General features: G+C 50.2%; 1 protein-coding gene across 9 annotated transcripts in view; it reads right to left on the reverse strand.

Moving 5' to 3' along the window:
- Positions 1-8621: 8621 nt before the first annotated feature.
- The window catches only part of ANKS1A (ankyrin repeat and sterile alpha motif domain containing 1A), a 104103-nt gene continuing 93526 nt past the window's right edge, over positions 8622-19198 (reverse strand). For 5 of the 9 annotated variants that reach the window (XM_030465372.1, XM_030465368.1, XM_030465369.1 and 2 more), the window contains 8 exons: positions 18822-18986; positions 18170-18295; positions 17898-17969; positions 17404-17490; positions 16890-17027; positions 16002-16172; positions 14776-14873; positions 8622-10896 (listed from right to left, as the gene is read on the reverse strand). In XM_030465372.1, the coding sequence (XP_030321232.1) occupies positions 10860-10896; positions 14776-14873; positions 16002-16172; positions 16890-17027; positions 17404-17490; positions 17898-17969; positions 18170-18295; positions 18822-18986 (894 nt within the window). In that variant the 3' untranslated portion in view covers positions 8622-10859. The other 4 variants (XR_003988564.1, XM_030465366.1, XM_030465367.1 and 1 more) reach the window with 4 other exon arrangements.

Consider the following 19198-nt stretch of genomic DNA (forward strand, 5'->3'; position numbering starts at 1 on the left):
TTAGCAAAGAGAACCTTTTGGCAGGCTGGTGCACACTGTGCTGGCTGAGCTTCTTTCCCAGGTGATTTGGATCAGGATACACCAGGAAGTTTGCTTTCAGCTGCCTCTGCTGGCAAGTGGGTGTGCAAACAGTGACCAATTTCACTGCTGGTTTGACTCCTTTAAATAGGGACTTTCACATTCATCAGGCTTGAAACAACACCACCATCTTTTGAACAAAAACAAAAAAAAATATCCATTTCCCCTTCCATCAGCTGAAGGTATTTCTGTTGGAGCAAACAGCCTTTTCCCACCCACTGCCATCATGCCAGTGGGTTTGCAAAAGTGTGGCCAAGGTGGCTCCATCCATGGAGTTCTTTCTCCATCCTCCTCCATCCTATGGAGAAGACAGGAGGTGTTTTGGAAAGCTGAGCCCTCCCCCTGGGTTGGTTTTGCTCTTTAAGGGGAGTTGCTTGAAAGGAGGCAGTGGAAAGATGCAAGGGGTCCTTGCAGCATGTTGGTCACACTGTGATGCAGAGAGGTTTGCAGCTTGGGTGCTCCCTTTCCAACACAATCATCAGAGTTACAAATTTCTGAGGTGAGAAAAGGGCAAACTGGAAGTTTCCCCATGGAGCTTGCTGCCTGACACTCAAGCACTCACCCTGAAAGACTCAAAATCCCAGTTTCCTCCGTTGGGATTTCAGCTAGATGGCTTGGGCAGAAGAAATGGAATTAATCTAATCAGAGAGATGGACGGGACTCATTGAAACAGTGGATCAAAAAAAAACCCCACCCTGCCTATTAGCAGTACTCCTGAGGTCTTCTGCCTCTGTGGCAAGTTAAAGCCACCCAGGAATTGGATTCCCTTGAAGAAATCTGTGAGAAATGCATTAAAAATTCATTCTGCTACTGCCCTTCTTCATGTCATCAGTCACTGGGGAATGGAAATGAATGCAGGGCATAAATGCATATATATTTAAATACACAAAATTGCCTCCTCTGGGACCAGGATTTATAGGCTGGGGGTGGAGGGTTGTGCTCTGAAATGGAGAGACAAGAGCAAACTGAAGTCCCCTCAAGAGCTTGTGCTGTTTTCTTCTCAAAAAATGCTACTTTCCCACCCTCAGCTTCCTCACATGAAGCTGAGGATCAGAAAAGGGCACAAGCTGGGTCTGGCATAGCACAAAGCTGAACAGGGAGCACTGAGTTGAGTCTCTGGGCAGTATTTGGGCCAGACTGATCCCAAAGTGACCTTTACTGGTTTTATTTCACATGACCAGTTGTTTCCCTGCCCATAAGCCACCTGCCTGCCCCTTTCTACAGCTTTGAACAAAGCAACCACCCCACAAAGTCTCTTTGCACCCTCATTTCTGGGTGCAGGGTACCACATGCTCCTTGGCATGAACTCCCCATGGGGATGCTCACGCCTGGGCAAACAGAACCATGATACCCACGTGTGTTGGACTCCATTGCCTTTGGTCCCCTCACCTTCTGGTGTTGAGTTTCCCATGCAGGAGCCACCCAGAGCTGCTCCAGTCGCCTTTCCGAGGCCTCACGCACACATCATACTTTTGGAACTTTTCACACAATAATTGTCAGCTTGAGCACAGCAAACAGACAGCCCAGGAGCAGCCTGGAGCAATGGCAAGAATGAAGGAATGGTCCCTGCTTTGGGGCAGCTGCTTTCCCCAGCTCATTTCTCAGCAGCATCAACCCCAAAACAAGGGGCCAGTTGCCACCCCCTGTAGCTGCAGCTCTGCCCAAGCCAAGCAGGTTCCCCTTATTTCTTTGGGATGAGTTTTATAGCTTGGGGAAATCACCCACAGTTTAAGGAGATGGCTCAAGCACAGCCTTGTGCTGCAGACACACAAGGGGACAGAGATGGTTTGGGGCTATGGCTGGCCACCACATGTGATCATTTGTGACAGCTGAACCAGTTCAGACTCATCAGCTGAGCTGCATTAATCATCCTGGTGCCTTGCTGCAGCCCCAGGGCAGTGATGGAAGCTCCAGGCACCTTCAGACCCACCTGGGCCACTTTGCAAGGTCAGAGAGCAGCTGGGTCCTTGGCACAGCTGTGAGGCTGTAAGTAATTAGCAGCAGTAATGAGGTTGCCTGGCCCTGCATGGCGTGCCAGTCCTTGTGCCTTCCATCTTCTGTGTGTCCCTGCCCACAGCACCCGGGATTCTGAAGGACAGAGCTGTGCCAAGGCACAGGTTTAGGAGGGGCAGATGCCCCCCGTCCCTCGCAGAGGATCTGAGAGGGTGGCAGCACTCCCAGAGCCCCCATCCCATCCTCCATCCCTCATCCCCACCCCATCCGCCATCCCTCCCTCATGGCCCCGCCGTGCTCTGAACCTCCCAGCTCCAGCTCCAGCCCTGGCAGGTGGTGGGGATGGGGGTTTGGGAAGGGAATTGGCAGGGATACCCAACGGGAGAAGAGAGGCACCCAAGGGGCCTCACCCCAGGCTGGGTGCTGGGCAGATTTAACCTCAGCTCTGCTGAAGACAAAGTGGGGACTTTAGAGCAAAATGGGGAGGGGGCTGGAGCCAGGTGCTTGGGACCACAAAATAGACAAAAGCAGAGGAGGGAGGTGAGGAGGAGGAGGAACCCAAGGGCTTCCTCCAGAGCCTCTCATTTACCGCTCACACCTCTCTGAGCTTGGATGGCTGCTGGCAGACCCTCACACACTGCTCCTCAGGGCCCCCTCAAAGCCCCCAGAGCCCTCACAGAGCCCCCTCAGAGCCCTCACCCACTGCTCCTCGGAGCACCTCACAGCCCCCTCGGAGCCCCTCTCAGCCCCTAGCCCCGGTTACCTGCACAAGACCTTCACCCAGCATCCCTTCCCCCCCGCCTCCCATGGGCCATCCCCGCCGCGCCGCCTCAGCCGGGCTCCTGGCGCCTTCCATTCGCAAGGCGGGGAGGGGACGGACACCCAGGACCCCGAGGTTGTGGTGCGGCTCAGGGTCTGACGGCCTCTGGGGAGGGGGCGGCTCCGGGAGGGGAGGATCATAAACCCAAAACCCGGCCCGGAGCTCAGCAGCCCCCGCGGGGATGGCAGCCGAGCAGCTGCTCCCGGTCCGGGGAAAGGGGCGGGGGGGCTCGGGGCCGGGGAGCTGCCGGGGTTGTCGTTTGGGCAGGGCCTCGGGGCTGCTCCCCCCGGCCTTTAAATAGTGTTAAAGATGTGTTTAAGATGAACATTTTGGGCAGTTGGTGTGGGTACCGAAGGCTCCGGCCGTCACTAGGTGTCAGCCGAGCTCCGTGGGACCGCTCCGAGGGGCTGCGGGCGATGGGGAGGAAGGAGCGGGGGTCGTGAACAAATCTGCGCCTCTTAGGCACTGACAGAGCTTTTCCGGGCACGTTTTAAAACCTTCTCTTCTCCTTCTCTTCTCATTCTCTTCTCCTTCTCTCCTTCTCCTTCTCTCCTTCTCCTTCTCTTCTTCCCCTCTTCTTCCCCTCTTCTCTTCCCTTTGTTAGCATTCCTTCTCTCACTTGCCTTAATTCTCTTCCAGCCCTCTCTCCAGGAACGAGCAAATCACTGATGCCAAACAGAGTGGTACCCAACAGGGACTTCAGACTGCCAGATTCTCCCCCCAAAAGGTGCATGTGTATATTCATTGGCTTCTTTCTGTGACATTACAGAAAACATGTAACTCTGGGGAAAGAAGTAGGGTTGGATCTGACTGTAAGACTAGCAAGAAAATAAAAGAGCAGCAGAAATAAAAGACCTGAGCTGCAATGAAGGCCAAGAGGAATGGTCCCATCAAACCAAGAATTGGTTGTCTGCTGTTAATAGGAATCCCCTCCCATCCTCTCTTCTTTCTTAGCCTGGAAAACAAGAGTGAAGGAGATCTGCACAAAGGTGCCTGGGGCAGCCTGGAGGAGCAGCTCTCTGCTGGACTCAGACAATCCAGCTGCTGCAGGAAATAAAAGAAATGAGTTGTTCCTGAATCAGAGGAGATGGTTAGCTCAGAATTACTCTTTCTGAATCATCACCTCACCCTTTACATCCACTATCCCTATGTGAACACGTGTAAGAGAGAGAAAATAGGCTCCTTGTAGTTTATGGGGATACACAAATTGCTCAGCTACACCTTCTAAAACCTGAGAAGCAAATTCATTCTCTGGTACTGGGTCCTTAAAACACATTCTCTACCAGAATGGAGAGCCCTTGTTGAACTGCTGGGACACTGGCCATTCCTGATACAGTGTCTGCCAAATGAAAACTGCAGTTCTTTATATAAATACCCCTCGTTAGGCATGTGAGGAGCTGTGTGAGATGAAGTAAGATCATGGTTAATCACTGAAAGACTTAATAAGTTCTTAGCAGGGCATGGAGTTGGGTATAGTTTGCTCATTCAGCCTGTGCTTTCCCAGAAGGCTGCAGGCAGATCACTCCCTTCTTCCATGCATGACACTAAAGGAGGTTTTGCAAGGTTTGAAGCAGTAGCCAGACATCCTGAAGTGGTCACTGGATCCAAGCATTCCCATAAAACAACTGTGTACCCCAGAATTTGTGTGCTGAGCAGACAGTACAAGGTCAGCCTCAGTTCCTGTTGAGCAACTCTGAGAACTGTGACAGCTCCTGGAGCAAACACTGCTCCTGCTTTGGGCAGGCTCTGCTGCCAGGGCACAACCAGCTCCAAAGCCAGATTGAAGAGACCCTGGATGTGGAGCTGAGGCTTCAGCTTCCTCATCTTTTCAGTGTAGATACATATTGCTGTTGCCCAGCTGCAGTTTAGACAGGAGAAGCTCAATAAGTGAAGTCAATATGGTTTACCCAGTGATTTTTAGGGACCACTCCAATTAGACTGAGCAGCCTTTTGTGAGAAAATAGAATCAAATTGGAGGATTCAAATTCCCCTTTCTCAGCATTCTAAAATTGTCCCAATTACAGCACTTACTGCTGCACTAAACCTTCAATTCACTGTCTCACCCCAGGGAGATTCTCCAGGTGTTGGGCCTGATGCAAATAGAGATGCTGAATTTTACCATCCAGAGCCTCAGCTCCCACTGGCAAGACCAAACCATCCAGAAGAAACTCTTGGATAAGATGCTTAGTCAGTCAGTGAAGGGAGAACTGCTACTTCTACAGGAGCTATTAAATACATTTACACTTTTAGTACTCCAAAAGTGATGCTTTCATCATGTGCTCAGTGATGGATGAGAGAAATGCCTCTGAAAGCTGAAGGACTCCTGGGTGCCTTTCTCAAGGCTCTTCACCAACAGACCTTGCAGAAAAGAAGTTACTTACTCAGTATGCTTCAGCTCCTGCATGCATAAGACAGAGCTAACAGCTTTCTCATGAGCAACTCTAAATTCTCACAAGTTTGAAGTGTTCTGGGGCCCTCAGAGGAGCGAGGAAAATGTTGTTAGGAGGCATATTTAAAGAGGAAGATCTTCATTTGATGCAGACACCTCTCTTGTCGGGCTGTAGATTGCTCTCTCCTTCATCCCTCTCCATTAAAGGTGCTTTTTGGAGCCCGAAATCCTCTGGGAAGTACAGTGTTCTCTGGATACCAACCTCAGCAGCCTAATCCTGTGCCCTGGCACCAGGACATTAATATTTGATGTTAGTGATGGTGTAAGCCATTCCCCACCATGCCAGGAGCCAGCACGATGCCTTTGCCCTGCCCTGCAGCAGGTAGCACACCCACCCCTCACTGCCCAGCCTGCCCAGGCTCTTCCTGCAGAGCCCTCTCTGTGTTGTCCCATTGCAGACAGCCTGGATCTCCCCAGGGGATGGATGTGGAAAGCAGAAGCTAAAGGTGTCCATGTCCCCTTCACCACTGGCAGCACCAGCACCTCTGCCAAGTCTTGGCTCTTGCTGAAATCTAGGGTGCATGGAATCTGCTGGACAAAATCCCAGCACTGAGCAGAACCAACACTGCTTGAGTGGGAGCTGAGTTCAGTGTCTTGTCCCTCCACAGGACAGGAGGGTCAGGGCAGCTGGGTTAGAAACTGCCTTGGTTTTCCTGTTCCACTCTGAAATGCTCCCAAACAGTAATTGCTTTTAAAAAAAAAAAAAAATCTCTGAAATCCTCCATTCTTGCTAAAGCTGAAGAGCCAGGGCTGCTCCTAGGTTGCAATCTTCAGGCTGGGCTGTGGAGTGGGAGCTTTAATCACTGGCTGCAGTAAAGCACCACACTAAGATCTTTAAATAATATTTATCCCTTGAGAGTGCATGGCTTGGTATTCAGCTAACCAGCTGCCCTGTGCTGCTGCTCCATCAAAATATTTATTCAAATGGTTTGGATAAGAGCTGGTTATTTTGACCTTTCATTAGTACTCTGAATGCACACTCCCCCTCAGATTGGGGAGGTTGCAGCAGGGATTATTTCCACATGGGAACCTCGTTTTTATCAGAGATGAAAATAAGGTGAGGCTCTTCCTGCCCACTGCTTCACCCAGGGAAGGATTTTACCCACCTCATGTGGACTCTGCCACACTGTAGATTTGGGTTTGTTCTTTCCATGTCAGAGCAGGCTGCTCTGTTTGGACTTAAAATTGAGGAGGCTGAATTAATAACCTGGGCCAAACCCTGATGAACTACAGGTTGGGCAGTGTGTGGGAGGGACTCAGAAGCTGCAGCCTTCCCTGTGCCTAAAACCCATCCCTGTGTCCTGCCTGCACTCTTGGCCTCTGTCAGCATTTTCCATCTCCTCACTCCAAGTGCAAGAACACCTGAAGCAGTGGGAATTGGACCTCAGCTCTGTGTTCCTCAGGGAGGCTCCATGAATCCTTCTGATTCCCAAGTGCTGCTGGAGCAGGCAGGATGAATCCTGGGCTCTGGAGTTCCATTGTGCTTCCAAGATGCTCAGCACCTCGGTGCAGTGCTCCAACTCCAGAGCAGGTGAAAAATGTTTCCTGTTGAACATCATGTTTGGTGGATCTGAGCATCCCCGAGTCCTCAGCCCTGGGCCCCAGCAGTGGCTGTCACCAGAAGCAGTGACCCAGGCAGAGTGACAGCAAGGACACTGATACCCAGCACCCTCCTCGTGTCACAGCTTCACCTCAGTTCCTCTGCTGGGTGCTGCTCCAGCTGCTCAGTTTTTGGAGGAGGAATATGAACACCCTCACCCACTGTGTCCTCACATGGATCTGGTGTCACTTGTCCACAACGTGGCTGCTCCTGGCCCTGTGAGGAAGCTTTGTCTCCAATCCAGCTCTCTATGCAAAAGGTGATTATCCATTTTTATTGTTTTCATACTTTTTCTCCCTTCCTCCAGCAGGTTCATGCTTTCCTCAGGTTTTTTTGTTTCCCCTGATGGACAGAATTCTTGAGAAGATTTCCCCAGGAGCCTTGATGCCATTCAGGAAGAGCTGCTGGAAGTCAGGCACAGGTTTGGAAGTGTGATCCAGCACAAGAGGCAGGTGCTTGGACCTGAATTCCCATGAATTCTCAGGAAGTGCAGAGCCAGACTTGGGATGCAAGGCTGGATTTTCCTCTGACCATCTTCACCACGTGCTGGGCAGGGCTGGAACCCAAATTTCTCAAATCATGTAAAAAAAATCAACCAGACAAATCCACCAGGACCAGCAAGTGATTCTGAGCATGGCACTATCTGAATAAACCTCTGAACTCCAAAAGGTGGTTTTTTTCCCCCAAATCCCTGCCACTTTTTGATGGGGAAGGGAATGGGATGCAGAGCTCACAGAACTCCAGTGCAGCTTAGTTTTAGTTGGTTTTTTTTTTTAATTCAAGGTGTTAATTCTGCCATGGGCCTGTAATCTGCTTTGCTGAAATGTTAGGCACAGCCCTGGGACACCGTTTGCATTTGATAGAGCCACATGGTGTTTGAGACCATTAAAACCCCTCAATGTATTTCAATGTTTAGCTTGAAAACCTGACTTAGTGAATTCTTAGAAATGGAACATGTGGTATAAATTTAGCAGTCCCTGGTGTATTTCAGATTTTACATCAGCCAGATTTTACTTGACATGAAAATCTGAACTTTAACCTGTATTTAAATGCCTGGATTTCTTGCTCTAATTTTACATAATGAAAATGTCCTACTTCTTGGCAAGCCCCAAACCTTTGCTGGGTGAATACTTTATACAAGGACTGCCCAGACTGTTATGGTTGTTCTGTGAATTGGTTGCTGCTGTGCTGCAGAAAAATGATTTGAGTGTTTGTCACGAGTAAATGAGGGGCCTGCCAGTCCCCAAGGAACAGTCCCTGCAGATGGACATTAATGGGGGGGATAAAAATGAGCTTTTCTCACCCTCCTGAGGACATAAATGGAGTGGTTGGAGACCCTGGTGCCATGGATAGGTCTGCCTTTAACAGACTCTGGTTTTATGCATCAAGTAATTAGTTTCAAAAGAATATTAATCAATATTAATCAATACTGGGGGACTGTTAGGATTAACTGCAATAAGAGCAGCTTCAACCCTGCCCACCCTGCCTGCCACCCACCTGGGGACAGCACAACCTCCCCCTTCACCACCAAAGCAGCCTCTGCTCCATCCTCTGCTCTGCTCCCACCACCCTGTTCCTTGGTTTTCCCAAACTGAGCTCATTCCACCCCAAAGAGCTGCCCTGCCCTCCTCACCCTTTTTCTTACTTTGACAGGTCAGGAGGAGAACAGCACAACCAGGAGGAGGCTCTGGCCAAACACTGAGGTCACGGTGACAAAAGGGTGGACGTGTGTCTAAGTTTGTTTATTAATTCAGTCTGTTCTAAGTTGTACAGTTATGAAAACAACAAAACGACTGCTGGAAGCCCAGGAATATTTACAATCTCGCCTTGTTGTAGTGAGGTCAGTCTATGTTCTTGCACAGATTGGTTATGTTTGGTACCACAAGATGTTTAAAATTCAGACAAATTTTGAACAGATTAACAATTGTATATACAGAAAAGGAAATTCAAGTATCAAAATACAGACAGATTAAATAACATTTGTCTTACAAATCAGTCCCACTGCCATACATCACAATTAGCAAAAATGTCTACGTTGCAAACTGAACTTGACTGTCCTCTGCCCTGTTAGGGAATCTCAGGTTATTCTTCATGGGTAAGAAAAATGTTTGAGCTAGATTGACTTTGCAAGAGCAGCACAGTTACTTCCTTTAGGAAAAAAAAATAAAAATAAAGAAGAAAGAAAAAAAAGCAGTAAGTAACCAAAAGGAGACCTAAAAGGGAGACCTTTAGCAACAAGACAGCACTGCAAACACTGAGCTTGCTCTAAAGTGAGGATCTGGGTGGGTGGAAATGATGGGAGCAGAAGCAAGCCAGGGGAAATTCTGCTGCCAGCAACTTCTGAAGTGGGGTGAAAGGAGCATTAAAGCAATTGGCTCCACTTCAGCTGCACACAGAACTGGACGTGTTTGTGGGGACTATTTGGCATCTGGTCTGTGTCTCAGCAGCCTGGTGAAGGTACAAACTTTCCACTCGAGGTACATCCTGGAAGGTGCTGTCTCATTTCCCCTGGGAGGAGAAGAGGCACATACCCAGTAAAAGTTGCATAATTTCTTCTAAAAACAATCCCAAAGCAAGTCCCAAGACAGCTGAACAGCTAAGATTAGCTTGCCCTTTTTTTTTTTTTTCTGTTTTTTTTTTTTTTTTTTGTAAATACAAAATAAAAAAGGATAAAGCAGCTTCAATTTGAAAAAAAATAAAATAAAATATAATCATCTCCTCCTATATAAAAAAATGTCAACTCTGCATATTAGATTACCTGTCTTGAATTCTCAGACTGGACTCATGCCATGCACAAACCAAAGCCTGTAAAATACAATCTGTCCTTAAAAAGGGCAAGAAGGCCCAGGGCAGCACCATCTTTTCCCAGGCAGGTAATGCAGCAGATGCAGCTTGATTCAAAGTCCTATTCAGCACCAGAAATTTAGGGCATTTTCCTCCCAATACCATGAAACCTTGTAGGGAGGAAGAGCCAGAATACTGTGCAACAGGGAGGGTGAGCAGGTGACTGGGAGTCAGGGATTGGCATGGTCCAGGATCAGTCTCCAGCATGCAAGTACCTTGAGAAAACCCATCAAAAATAAAAGGGTGTTGCCAAAAACAATTGCTTTGTCTAGAAAGTGAGAAAGTATCTGGCTAAAGAACTGTTGGATCACTAAAGACAACCATAGGATTACACACAGGGCTGGGAAGGACCACCAGGGTCACCAAGCCCAGTCCCCTGAAGATTGGAGTCTTCATCACCACGTCACCTCCAAGCCAACCTTCACAAAGCTCAGGCTTCAAGAAAAGCAAAGCATCCCTCCCCCCAAGCAGAGGTTCAATTTGCAATCTCTCCAGGAAGATTTGTTGCCAACACACCACATATTTACACTTACACCAGCATGAATTGCAACATATGCATAACAAGGAATGTTAGGTTTCCTAAATTCATCAACTTAAGAAAAATAAAATAAAAAAAAAAATCTCCACTTCCCCCCCCCTCTCTCTCATCCTTTACAGATCTATGCCCTTGGGATGATGGTTCACTTCTCTCCCAGCCTCCCTGGCTGGAGAGATTAAATGAAATCCTGACATACAGCAGCAACAGGAGTTTTACAGGCATTATTTGGGCACATCATGGTGCAGCAGCAGGGTCCCACATCCTCACCCCCTGCAACGCCTCTCGAGGTGACAGCAAACCTGCTGCCTGAGCTACATTTCTGCATCTGAAGACTTCAAACCACAACCATGTGAATGTCTCTCTCCCCTGAGGGGGAACAGTACTGGGAAAACACATCAGTCACAGCCCAAGCTACTGTTAAATAGTCTGGTAAAAAAAAAGAAAAAGCACACAGCACCTTCCAGATGGTGGTGTTTGGGGACTCGGACGGGGGCCAAGCCATCCTCAGGTTGATATGCTTTGTCCTTGGGGAGGGACTGGTTCAATGTAATGCCCCAAAATTTAACTCCTTATTTGTTCATCTTCTGAAATTGTTGCACTGATTAAATAATGAGCTAGTATCAAAAGAAAAAAAAGTGCTAAATCACAATTGAATATACTTTCAAACAAAACAAAACAAACCCAAACAACCCCAAACCCTTCAGGGCACAACTGCGTTTAAAAACCAGACGGGTGCAGAGGAGGCTGGAGAAGGGGGGGTTGCCTCCAGGTATTCAGTGCATAAATGGGGAGAATTTGTGTCCTTTTCCATAGAAATGTCAAGTATTGCAACACAACAGTTCTCTGTAGGGGAAGCAAGCTTTGTACCATCGCTCAGACTTGGCCACAACCACTCTGGGGTTGGAAAGCTCCTTTGCAGACTCTTTTTTTTTTTTTTTTTCCTTATTTCCATTTGCTATAAAAGCCTGGAGTAGCTTTGAAAACAAAGGGTGCAGACTTACCCTGCTGCAAGGCTCCTCGCACTGGAGGCAGTTATTTCCAAGAATTTGGCATTTTCTACTGTTCACCCAGAACTGAAGGAGATTTAAGTACCATTAGAGATGTGCACACCACTCCCACTCCTAAGACCTTCTACTGTGCTCCTTGCCGGGCTGCGTGGATTCTCAGTAAATAAGGACATTTGTTTGGTCTTTGTTTGGTTTTTTTTTTTCCCTCATCAAAAACCCGCAGTGCTACATTTAAACCATGAAACTGGATTTGCTCTGTAGGATTTCATGTTTAAAAAAAAATTATATATATATTTATATATATATATATGAAAAAAGAAAAAAAGCAACGGGTCGCAAGGTGTTTGTCTCCAGCTAGAAAAGGTGACATCGCCCTCCAAAGTCTCAACTTTCCTTTTGCTAGGAAGGCAGAGAGCTGCTTTCCTCAGCTGGGGGCTGGGATCCCTTTCCCCCCTCTGCTTTGGGATCCCTCCCTGAGCACCCACTCCGAGGCAGACACCAGATGGAGATGATCTTCGTGTCAGCAGGCCACTGCTTCTTAGGTCTCTGCCCCGTTACTACAATTCCATGGTGGAAGACAGCTGCCCGGAGATCAGCTTTTCAGAGGCAAACAGAAAGGAAGATAATGGAATGAATGATTTCCAACTCAGACAAAAAAAAACCAAAAACCCAAGTGCTGGGAAAGATGAGGCACACGGCCAGGAGATGAGACACAACCGTGAGGGTTATGGACACACAGCAGAAGCTTTGTAGTTTAGGCAAGGGCTGCCCAGGTCACCCTTAGAAAGGCACATGCTCCAGGGACCTGGTTTTAGGAGGTGCTGAGGAACCTTTCTGCCCTTCCTGGCAGAAAGCAGGGGGGGACTCAAAAGCTCAGACCTTCCAAAGTCAGGTGTGTGTGTGGGCAACTGCACAGTATAAACACACAGGAACTGCACTACCATTGGTATTGTTAATTCAGTTTCTCTTTGAAGGACACAGAAACCCTGGGGGCACTCTTACAGCTTGGAAAGGTGCTGATCAAACCCAAGCCCAGCCTCTCACAGCACCTCAGACACAGCAATATTCTGCTGTCCACAGCTGGCAGGATGGCACCACAGCACCTTGGGCACCCACAGGGTGACTGCCAGGTCTGGGGTCTTCAGACAGGGGAGTGCTGGCTCTGTGGCATATAAAATATTTGTATTAGACTGACCTTTCCTTTTTTTTTTTTTTTTTTTTGCTTTAAGACAACCCTTTCAGGCCTTTCACTTGGATTCTTACTAAAGAAGCCCTTATTTTGAAGTCAGTTTGCTGCTCCATGCCATCAACCCACAACTGATTCAGGAGATCAAACTCATTCCTGAGAAAGAGCTAAATAAAGATTTTGAAACATCAGATTTCACTGCAAGGCTGAGGAAACAGAAGCTGGGAGGCAACAGCTCTACAGCTCCAGCAATACCCAAACAAGCTGATTCTACCCCTTAAATACCAGGTACAAATAAATCCAGGGCTGCTCTTCTGACCTCTCCACAATGATGCCAACTGGTGACTGCAAAGGGAGGTTTGGGGTAAATTCTAAAAGCTATTTTGGAAATGGAGCTTTGCTGGAGACCCAAGTGCACCCTCTTGCCCATTTACATCTCAGATGACACCCCACCACATCACCAGAGATGAGCAGGGCTGCTGCCCACCTCTCTCTAACACAGACCCACCAGCTCTCCAAAACCAGGCTGCCAGAGGACTCTGCCAAGATCCAAACCCCCTGGTGAGCTCAGTTACACATCAGCCCCTGCTGGGCTGCAGCCCCTCTCCTGCTGCCCCCTCTGCTCAGCCTGCCAGGAGCTGATTGGGAACCAGGATGTGGCTCTGCTGAGAGCTTGGGGTTTGCTGCCACGGTGTGGAAGTTGCAGTGTCCTGAAGCTGCTCTGCAAACAGAGCCAGCCCCTCACCCCCAAGAGGTAGGTAAGAATCACAGAAAGGGTTGGAAGGGACCTCAAAAGACCATTTAGGCCAACTCCCCCTGCCAGAGCTGTACATCCCCATCCTGTCTGTGGGGAAACAGAGGCAAAGAGAGGTGAAGCTGCTTGATGCACAGCAGGTAAGGAGAAGCAGCACCTTTCCTCATCAGATCATCCTCCTTCTCCTCAGTTTCATCTCAGCTTTGCAAATGCAAGCCAAGGAAGCAGGGGTAGGGTAGGACCATGGGTGGCTTGCTGGGGTTTTCTCAGAGTCAGGAAGTGCTGTGTGGCTTTCCCAGACCTGTCCCAACTCTGCTCTGACCTGTGCCAACTCCCCTGTGGTCTCATGCAAACAATTCCTAGTTATATTCTGGAAGGAAAAGCTGCTTCTACTAAGAAACAGAAAGAAGGATGTTTCCCCCAGAGGGCAAACATGCACACTGGAGAAACAGCTGGACAAGCAGATGTGCCCACTGACTCAGGGCCATCCCTAAGTGAAGCCCTCACTCTCCTGACTGGAGGGTGACAGATGTTTCAAGATCCCCATAGCCCTCATTGTGCAATGCTTTTGTAGATTGAAAACAAACTCTGGGATCAGCAGCAGACTGATTTCAATCATATTTCTCCCTTCAGCAAACAAAGTTCCTCTGCAGTTGCAGAGCTCTGTCTGTGTTATCAGACCTCTCTGACACCTTTCCTTCCCAACATGTGCCTTTAAAAGCTTAACCTCTTCTCAATCTGCTGAGTGAGAACTACACCCATAGCTCATGTGAGGTCTAGTGAGTGTAAACAAGGACTATGGGAGGGAAAAAAACAACTCTACAGGGGACTGAAAAGCATGCAACCAAACCAGCACCTCCAGCAGGGAACCAGCACAGTGCTCCCATCAGGGCAGGTTTTCTGCTCCAGGCTTTGAGGGGAGAGACTGTGGGCAAGGATTCCCACGAGGAAATCAAGTGAACGTGTGTTATTTGCAGCCAGCATCACAGTGGTTAGTGTTGGTTGGGATGGCAGGTAAGAAGAGGGGTGAGTTCACTGGACAGTGCACAGCTGTGGCTCAGCTGGGGAGGAGAAGGTGTAGGAGGAGGGAGTGTGTGCACCACAGAGACACGAGGCCTCTGCAAGTCCAAAGATAAGAAGGTGGAGTAGAAAAAAAACAACAAAAAAAGAAAAAATAGGCCTGGGGAGTGTCCCCAGGGATTCACAGTGCCAGAGCAAGGGGAAAAGATGTGAAAATGGCAGGTGGCTTCCAGGATCCACAGCTCCGAGTGCCCCAGCCTGCGTCCCTCTGCACTAACAGCGTTACCCTTGTTTCCGAGTAAGGAGAATTCACAGTGTTCAGCAGTGATCAGGTACAAAAGCTGTTTGTAAGTCTACAGTCTCCTAAGTGCTGCTGCCTCTGTCGCAGTGCCTAGGTGGGGCTCAGTGCCAGCAGCTGGAGGAAGAGGGAGTTTTAGAAGAGCAGAGAGATCAGATGGCAAAGGCACGGTTAGACTGGGTGGACACGGGGTGTGTGGTTTTGCTTTAGAAGATAGTGGTCTCATACTTAGTGCTGAGGGTCCTCTTGGAGTCCTGTTTGGGGTCCACGACCCAGGAGACACTGGCATGAGACTGGGAGTCTTGGTCCAGTTCAGGAGGCTCCAGCTAGAACACAAAGGAGAGAAAGGAGAGGTCAGGTCACCCGTGCTTCTGGGACAGAATGAGGTGGAGGCTCTGAGCATGGAGAGGTGGCTGCTCTGCCTTAAGCCCATCCCAAAAATGCGTGCAGGGAAGCAGCAGCTCTCACTGGGGTGGCATTTAAGTCCTTCACCACCAGACCATGTCTAGCCACCTCAGTCTCAACCCAGCACCCTGAGGTGACCTCCTGAGTCAGGCCCTGTGACTGCTAGTGACAGCTTTGCCTCACCTCACCAACAAGCATGAAAGAAATAAACCAGTGCCATACAGATGGGACACGTGGGGAAAAACAGGAAGAGAGAGAGAGAGAGGCAGGTGAGCTGCCACTTGATATCTTTTCCTGACCAAGCAAAGCTCTTTCAACTTGTCCTCCTAAATCAGGATCCGACAGGAAGGTTAACACCACCAGAAAGAGCCAGGCAGCCAGGTGAGAGCTGTCACCCTCCATCAGCAGGGACAGCAGGAGCCCTTTGTCCCCAGGGTGGGGACACAGCCCTGGGAGGGAGCAGGGAGGGGAGAGAGGAGCGAGGCAGGAGCAGAGGCAGGAGAGGTGGGAAGTGGGGAGGCAGCTCAGGTGGGTTGGCAATGGAAGGCAGCAGGAAGAAGAAGGGTGAAGACCTTGGCTCCAGGACTAAGAGAGTGCAGCGGCAGGTAGGAGGGACGGTGTGTGGTACAGGTGTGACAGGAACAACAGCCAGGGTCAGGAGGGAGCGGCACCTGAGCGGGGGGAGCAAGCAGAACACAGACAAAAGGAGACATTAAAGGAAAGCAATGGCTTAGGCAGCAGTCCCTGCTCCTCAGCAGCTCCAGGCTCAGCTGGGTTTGGCCACAGGGGTCTGCTCAAAGGTCTGCACCCAGCAGGGTATGTCAGCCCATCCCACCCATCTCCACCTCTGCTGGACCTCAGCCTGCCAAGGGACAGCCTCACAGCACAGCAGGACACCCAGCAGAACCAGGGACACTGCTACACCAGCACTGCCTGAAGCTACAGGCACCACCACATCCACATCTCGGCTCCCCCCCACCACCAAGAGGGAGGTTCCAAGAGAAACCCCAGCTCAGCCCAGGCAGCTGCCCCCTAGCCCCCACACGTACTGCAGATTTCCTCATGCCTGCTCGGGGTTTAGGCACCGGTTTGGAAGATTTTGTTTCAATTGTATCTCCTGCTGCAGCACCCAAAGGCTTTGCTCTCTGGGCTTGAAGGGCCAGCTGGTAGGCAACCTCAAATGCCTGCCCCAAGGTGAGGATGATCTCATATGTCAGGTTCTTTGGAGAGAAAACACACAAAAATAAAATAGTCCACAAAGCTGTTAGAAGCAAACAAGCAACCCCCTCCCCTGCACAGAGCCCATGTGCTCAGCACCTTGCTCTGGAGATGCAGACCCCATGAGCAGGTCACATCCTGCTGTACCCCTGGCAAAGCTGCTGAGCTCCTGCCCCATGGGGGGAGCTGGCACTGAGCTGCCCCCCAAAACTGGGACAGCCCCAGGTTTTAGGACCACCTGCCAGGCAGCTACAGCCTCACAACCATCAGGGTTTAGCAGCTGTTTGCATCAGAAAAAGAAAAAGCCCAAACGTCTTCTCCAGCTGATTCTGCCCAAGAATAAAAGCAAGTTATGCTTCCACACCCTCAGTGAATTAAAAGGCTGTTAGATCAGCCTGTTACACTCAACATAATTGAGAATGTGTGAGGGTTTTGTTCCCAGCCTATTCCCCAGAAGGGAGAAGCTCCTGCCCTGCTTCATTCAGCACTGGAGATGCAGTAATGAAGCCAGACAAATATTCTCTTTGTCAACAAAACTCCAAAGGAAAAGCATTTTGAGCCAGGACTCTGAAAAGAATGTCTTGGGGTAGAAACAGGTAAAAGAGCCCTAGAATGAACCAGATCCTGCTCTATGACTGGCCAATAATGCTGAGTGATGGAAACAGTGGCCTGCAGAGGACTGCAGAGTGCTTGGAGCTGAGCTGTGAGAACCCACTCACCACATCCACGGTGCTGAAGACATGGCAGTAGTGGTGGCTGGTCTGCAGGTCCTTGGTAATGTAGGCAAAAGTGCAGAGATCCTCAGGGTCCTGAGCAGCACAGGAGATGTTCCTGATCTCGTGCTCAGCAATGACATTCTGTCAGGGTCAATCACAAGCACCCATCACCCTTCTGGGGGATGCCAAATACACCCAGCGAGTGGTGGTCGTGGCAAAGTGGGTACTGGGGGGGGAGGGGGGGGCAAGAAGGGGGATGTCCCAGCCAGAGCAGTCCCAGATCCCTCCCCATGGCAGGAATAACTGGCAAAATGTTCCACAAGCAGCCAGTCTGCCAAGCCTTTGGCATTCAAACCACCACCACCTCGGTGCTCCCCTGTAGTCCTGAGCAGCTGAGTCCCCCAGGATCAGTCATGGCTTCTGGAGCCACTGGATAATGACCTACAGACAGGTGGGACAGCAAGTCTTGTCCCTCCACACACCTCCAGACACCCCCTTCCAGGCATTTGGAGCTCACCTTGTTAGAGGCATCAATGAACTTCACCCCCTTGTACGTGATGGACAGTATTATGGTTGGGATTTTCTTCATATGCTCTGTGGATTTCTTCAGGGAGAAGAAGAATCAAGTCAGCAGTTGTGATTAAATGCTCCCTCTGTCACCCCCTCCCTAACCCACCCCAGGCCCCTGCCCCACAAAGAAGGGCCTTGGGGGTATTGTACAGGAAGAGGAAATCCTGCTCTTGGTGGAAGCAGAGGGATCTGAAGCCACCCCAGCAGCCTCTCCCCAGTGAGCACACCCCTTCTCCCACTGCACACCCCTTCCAGCTGGAGGGAAAAGTCCTGGGGGCAGGGGAGACAGTTCACCAGTGACAGTGGCACAGCCTGTGACAGCTCACCAGTGACAGGAGCAGCCTGCAGAGTATGGGGAAGCAAACTTCACCCGGATTCCCCTCTCCACATCACCCACCCCAGGCCGTGAATGACTCCCCCCTGTCCCCATGGCCTCTGTACCCTCATCTTGGCACAGGCATCCTGTGTGGACTCTGTCCCTCGGAGGTCTTTGATCAACATGGAGCCCAAGTACTGTTGGGAAGAGGGAGAGAGATGTCAAAGGCTTGGGGTAGGGCACCCTGCCAGCACCAAGAGATGCCAAGGCCACCAGGCATGGCTGGAGAGGGACAGGTCACCCAGGGAAGGTGAGGAAGGGTGACAACTCTACCCCCAACACCCTGACCCCAGCTCCTCCTCATCCTCACCTCCCTCACAAGCCAAAAGCCACTTACATTGGCCTCATACCCACAGGACTCAAAGATGAGCTTCTCTGGCTGGTGCTGCCAGTTTTGGACTGGGGCATAGGGGGCAGCCAGGCTGGGGGGACGCAGGGTCAGCTTGGACTCCCGACGGTCCTCCTGGAAGAGAAGAATCCCAGAATCATTTGGGTTGGAAAGGACCTCTGAGATCATCAAATCCAACCCTTGATCCACTCCCCTCGTGGTTCCCAGCCCATGGCACTCAGTGCCACATTCAGGCTCTTCTTAAAAACCTCCAGGGACGGAGAATCCACCCCCTCCCTGGGCAGCCCATTCCAGTGCCTGCAACATGGATGTGATGGCACAGCAGGGCCAACCTGGACTGGAACAGATCCCAGGATGGCTCTTTGGGTTCGTGCAATTGAGGTTTGCAAAACCCTGGAGGGGCTGGGAGGAGGCAGCAAGCTGCTAGAGAAGGTGCCAGTGCTCATGGGAGTGTGAATCACACATTTAAAGTGAGACTGAGGCAAAACCAAGCTGCAGGCTCTAATGCTTGAGGGAAGCTGTACCTGACCAGCTCCCTGACTCTCCATGCTCCACCTTAGTGTCTTGCTGGGTCCAGAGAAGAGGAGCTTGGACTGAGCTGTGCAGAAGGGCCCCCAGGACATCCAGAATCCCCACTGACCTGTGCTTTGTAGCTCCCAACTCTGGAGTAGGGAGCAACCTCGGTGCCACGGTCGTGTTGCCTCTTCCCGGTGTCTCCAGAGGGCAGCAGGAGATCAGCAGATCTGCCCGTGCAGGAGTCATTCTGGCTCAGGAGTGATGATGTCTGGGACATCAAATCCTGGCACTGAAACAAAGAGACACCAAGAACCACCCGGGTCAGCTCGTGCTGCACCCATGCCCACCCCTTGCTCCTCTTCACGGGGCCCAACACAAAACTGAGTGGGGTTGAAGAGGCAACTCCTGCCTTGCAGGCTCCTTCCTGCCCCGGTGTCATCAATCCCACAGATTTATTTTCATAGTCATGGAATTCACTGTGTTGGAAAGGACCTTCAAAGG

Source organism: Calypte anna, chromosome 26 (genome assembly GCF_003957555.1).
Source record: "Calypte anna isolate BGI_N300 chromosome 26, bCalAnn1_v1.p, whole genome shotgun sequence".
Taxonomy (NCBI): Eukaryota; Metazoa; Chordata; class Aves; order Apodiformes; family Trochilidae; genus Calypte; species Calypte anna.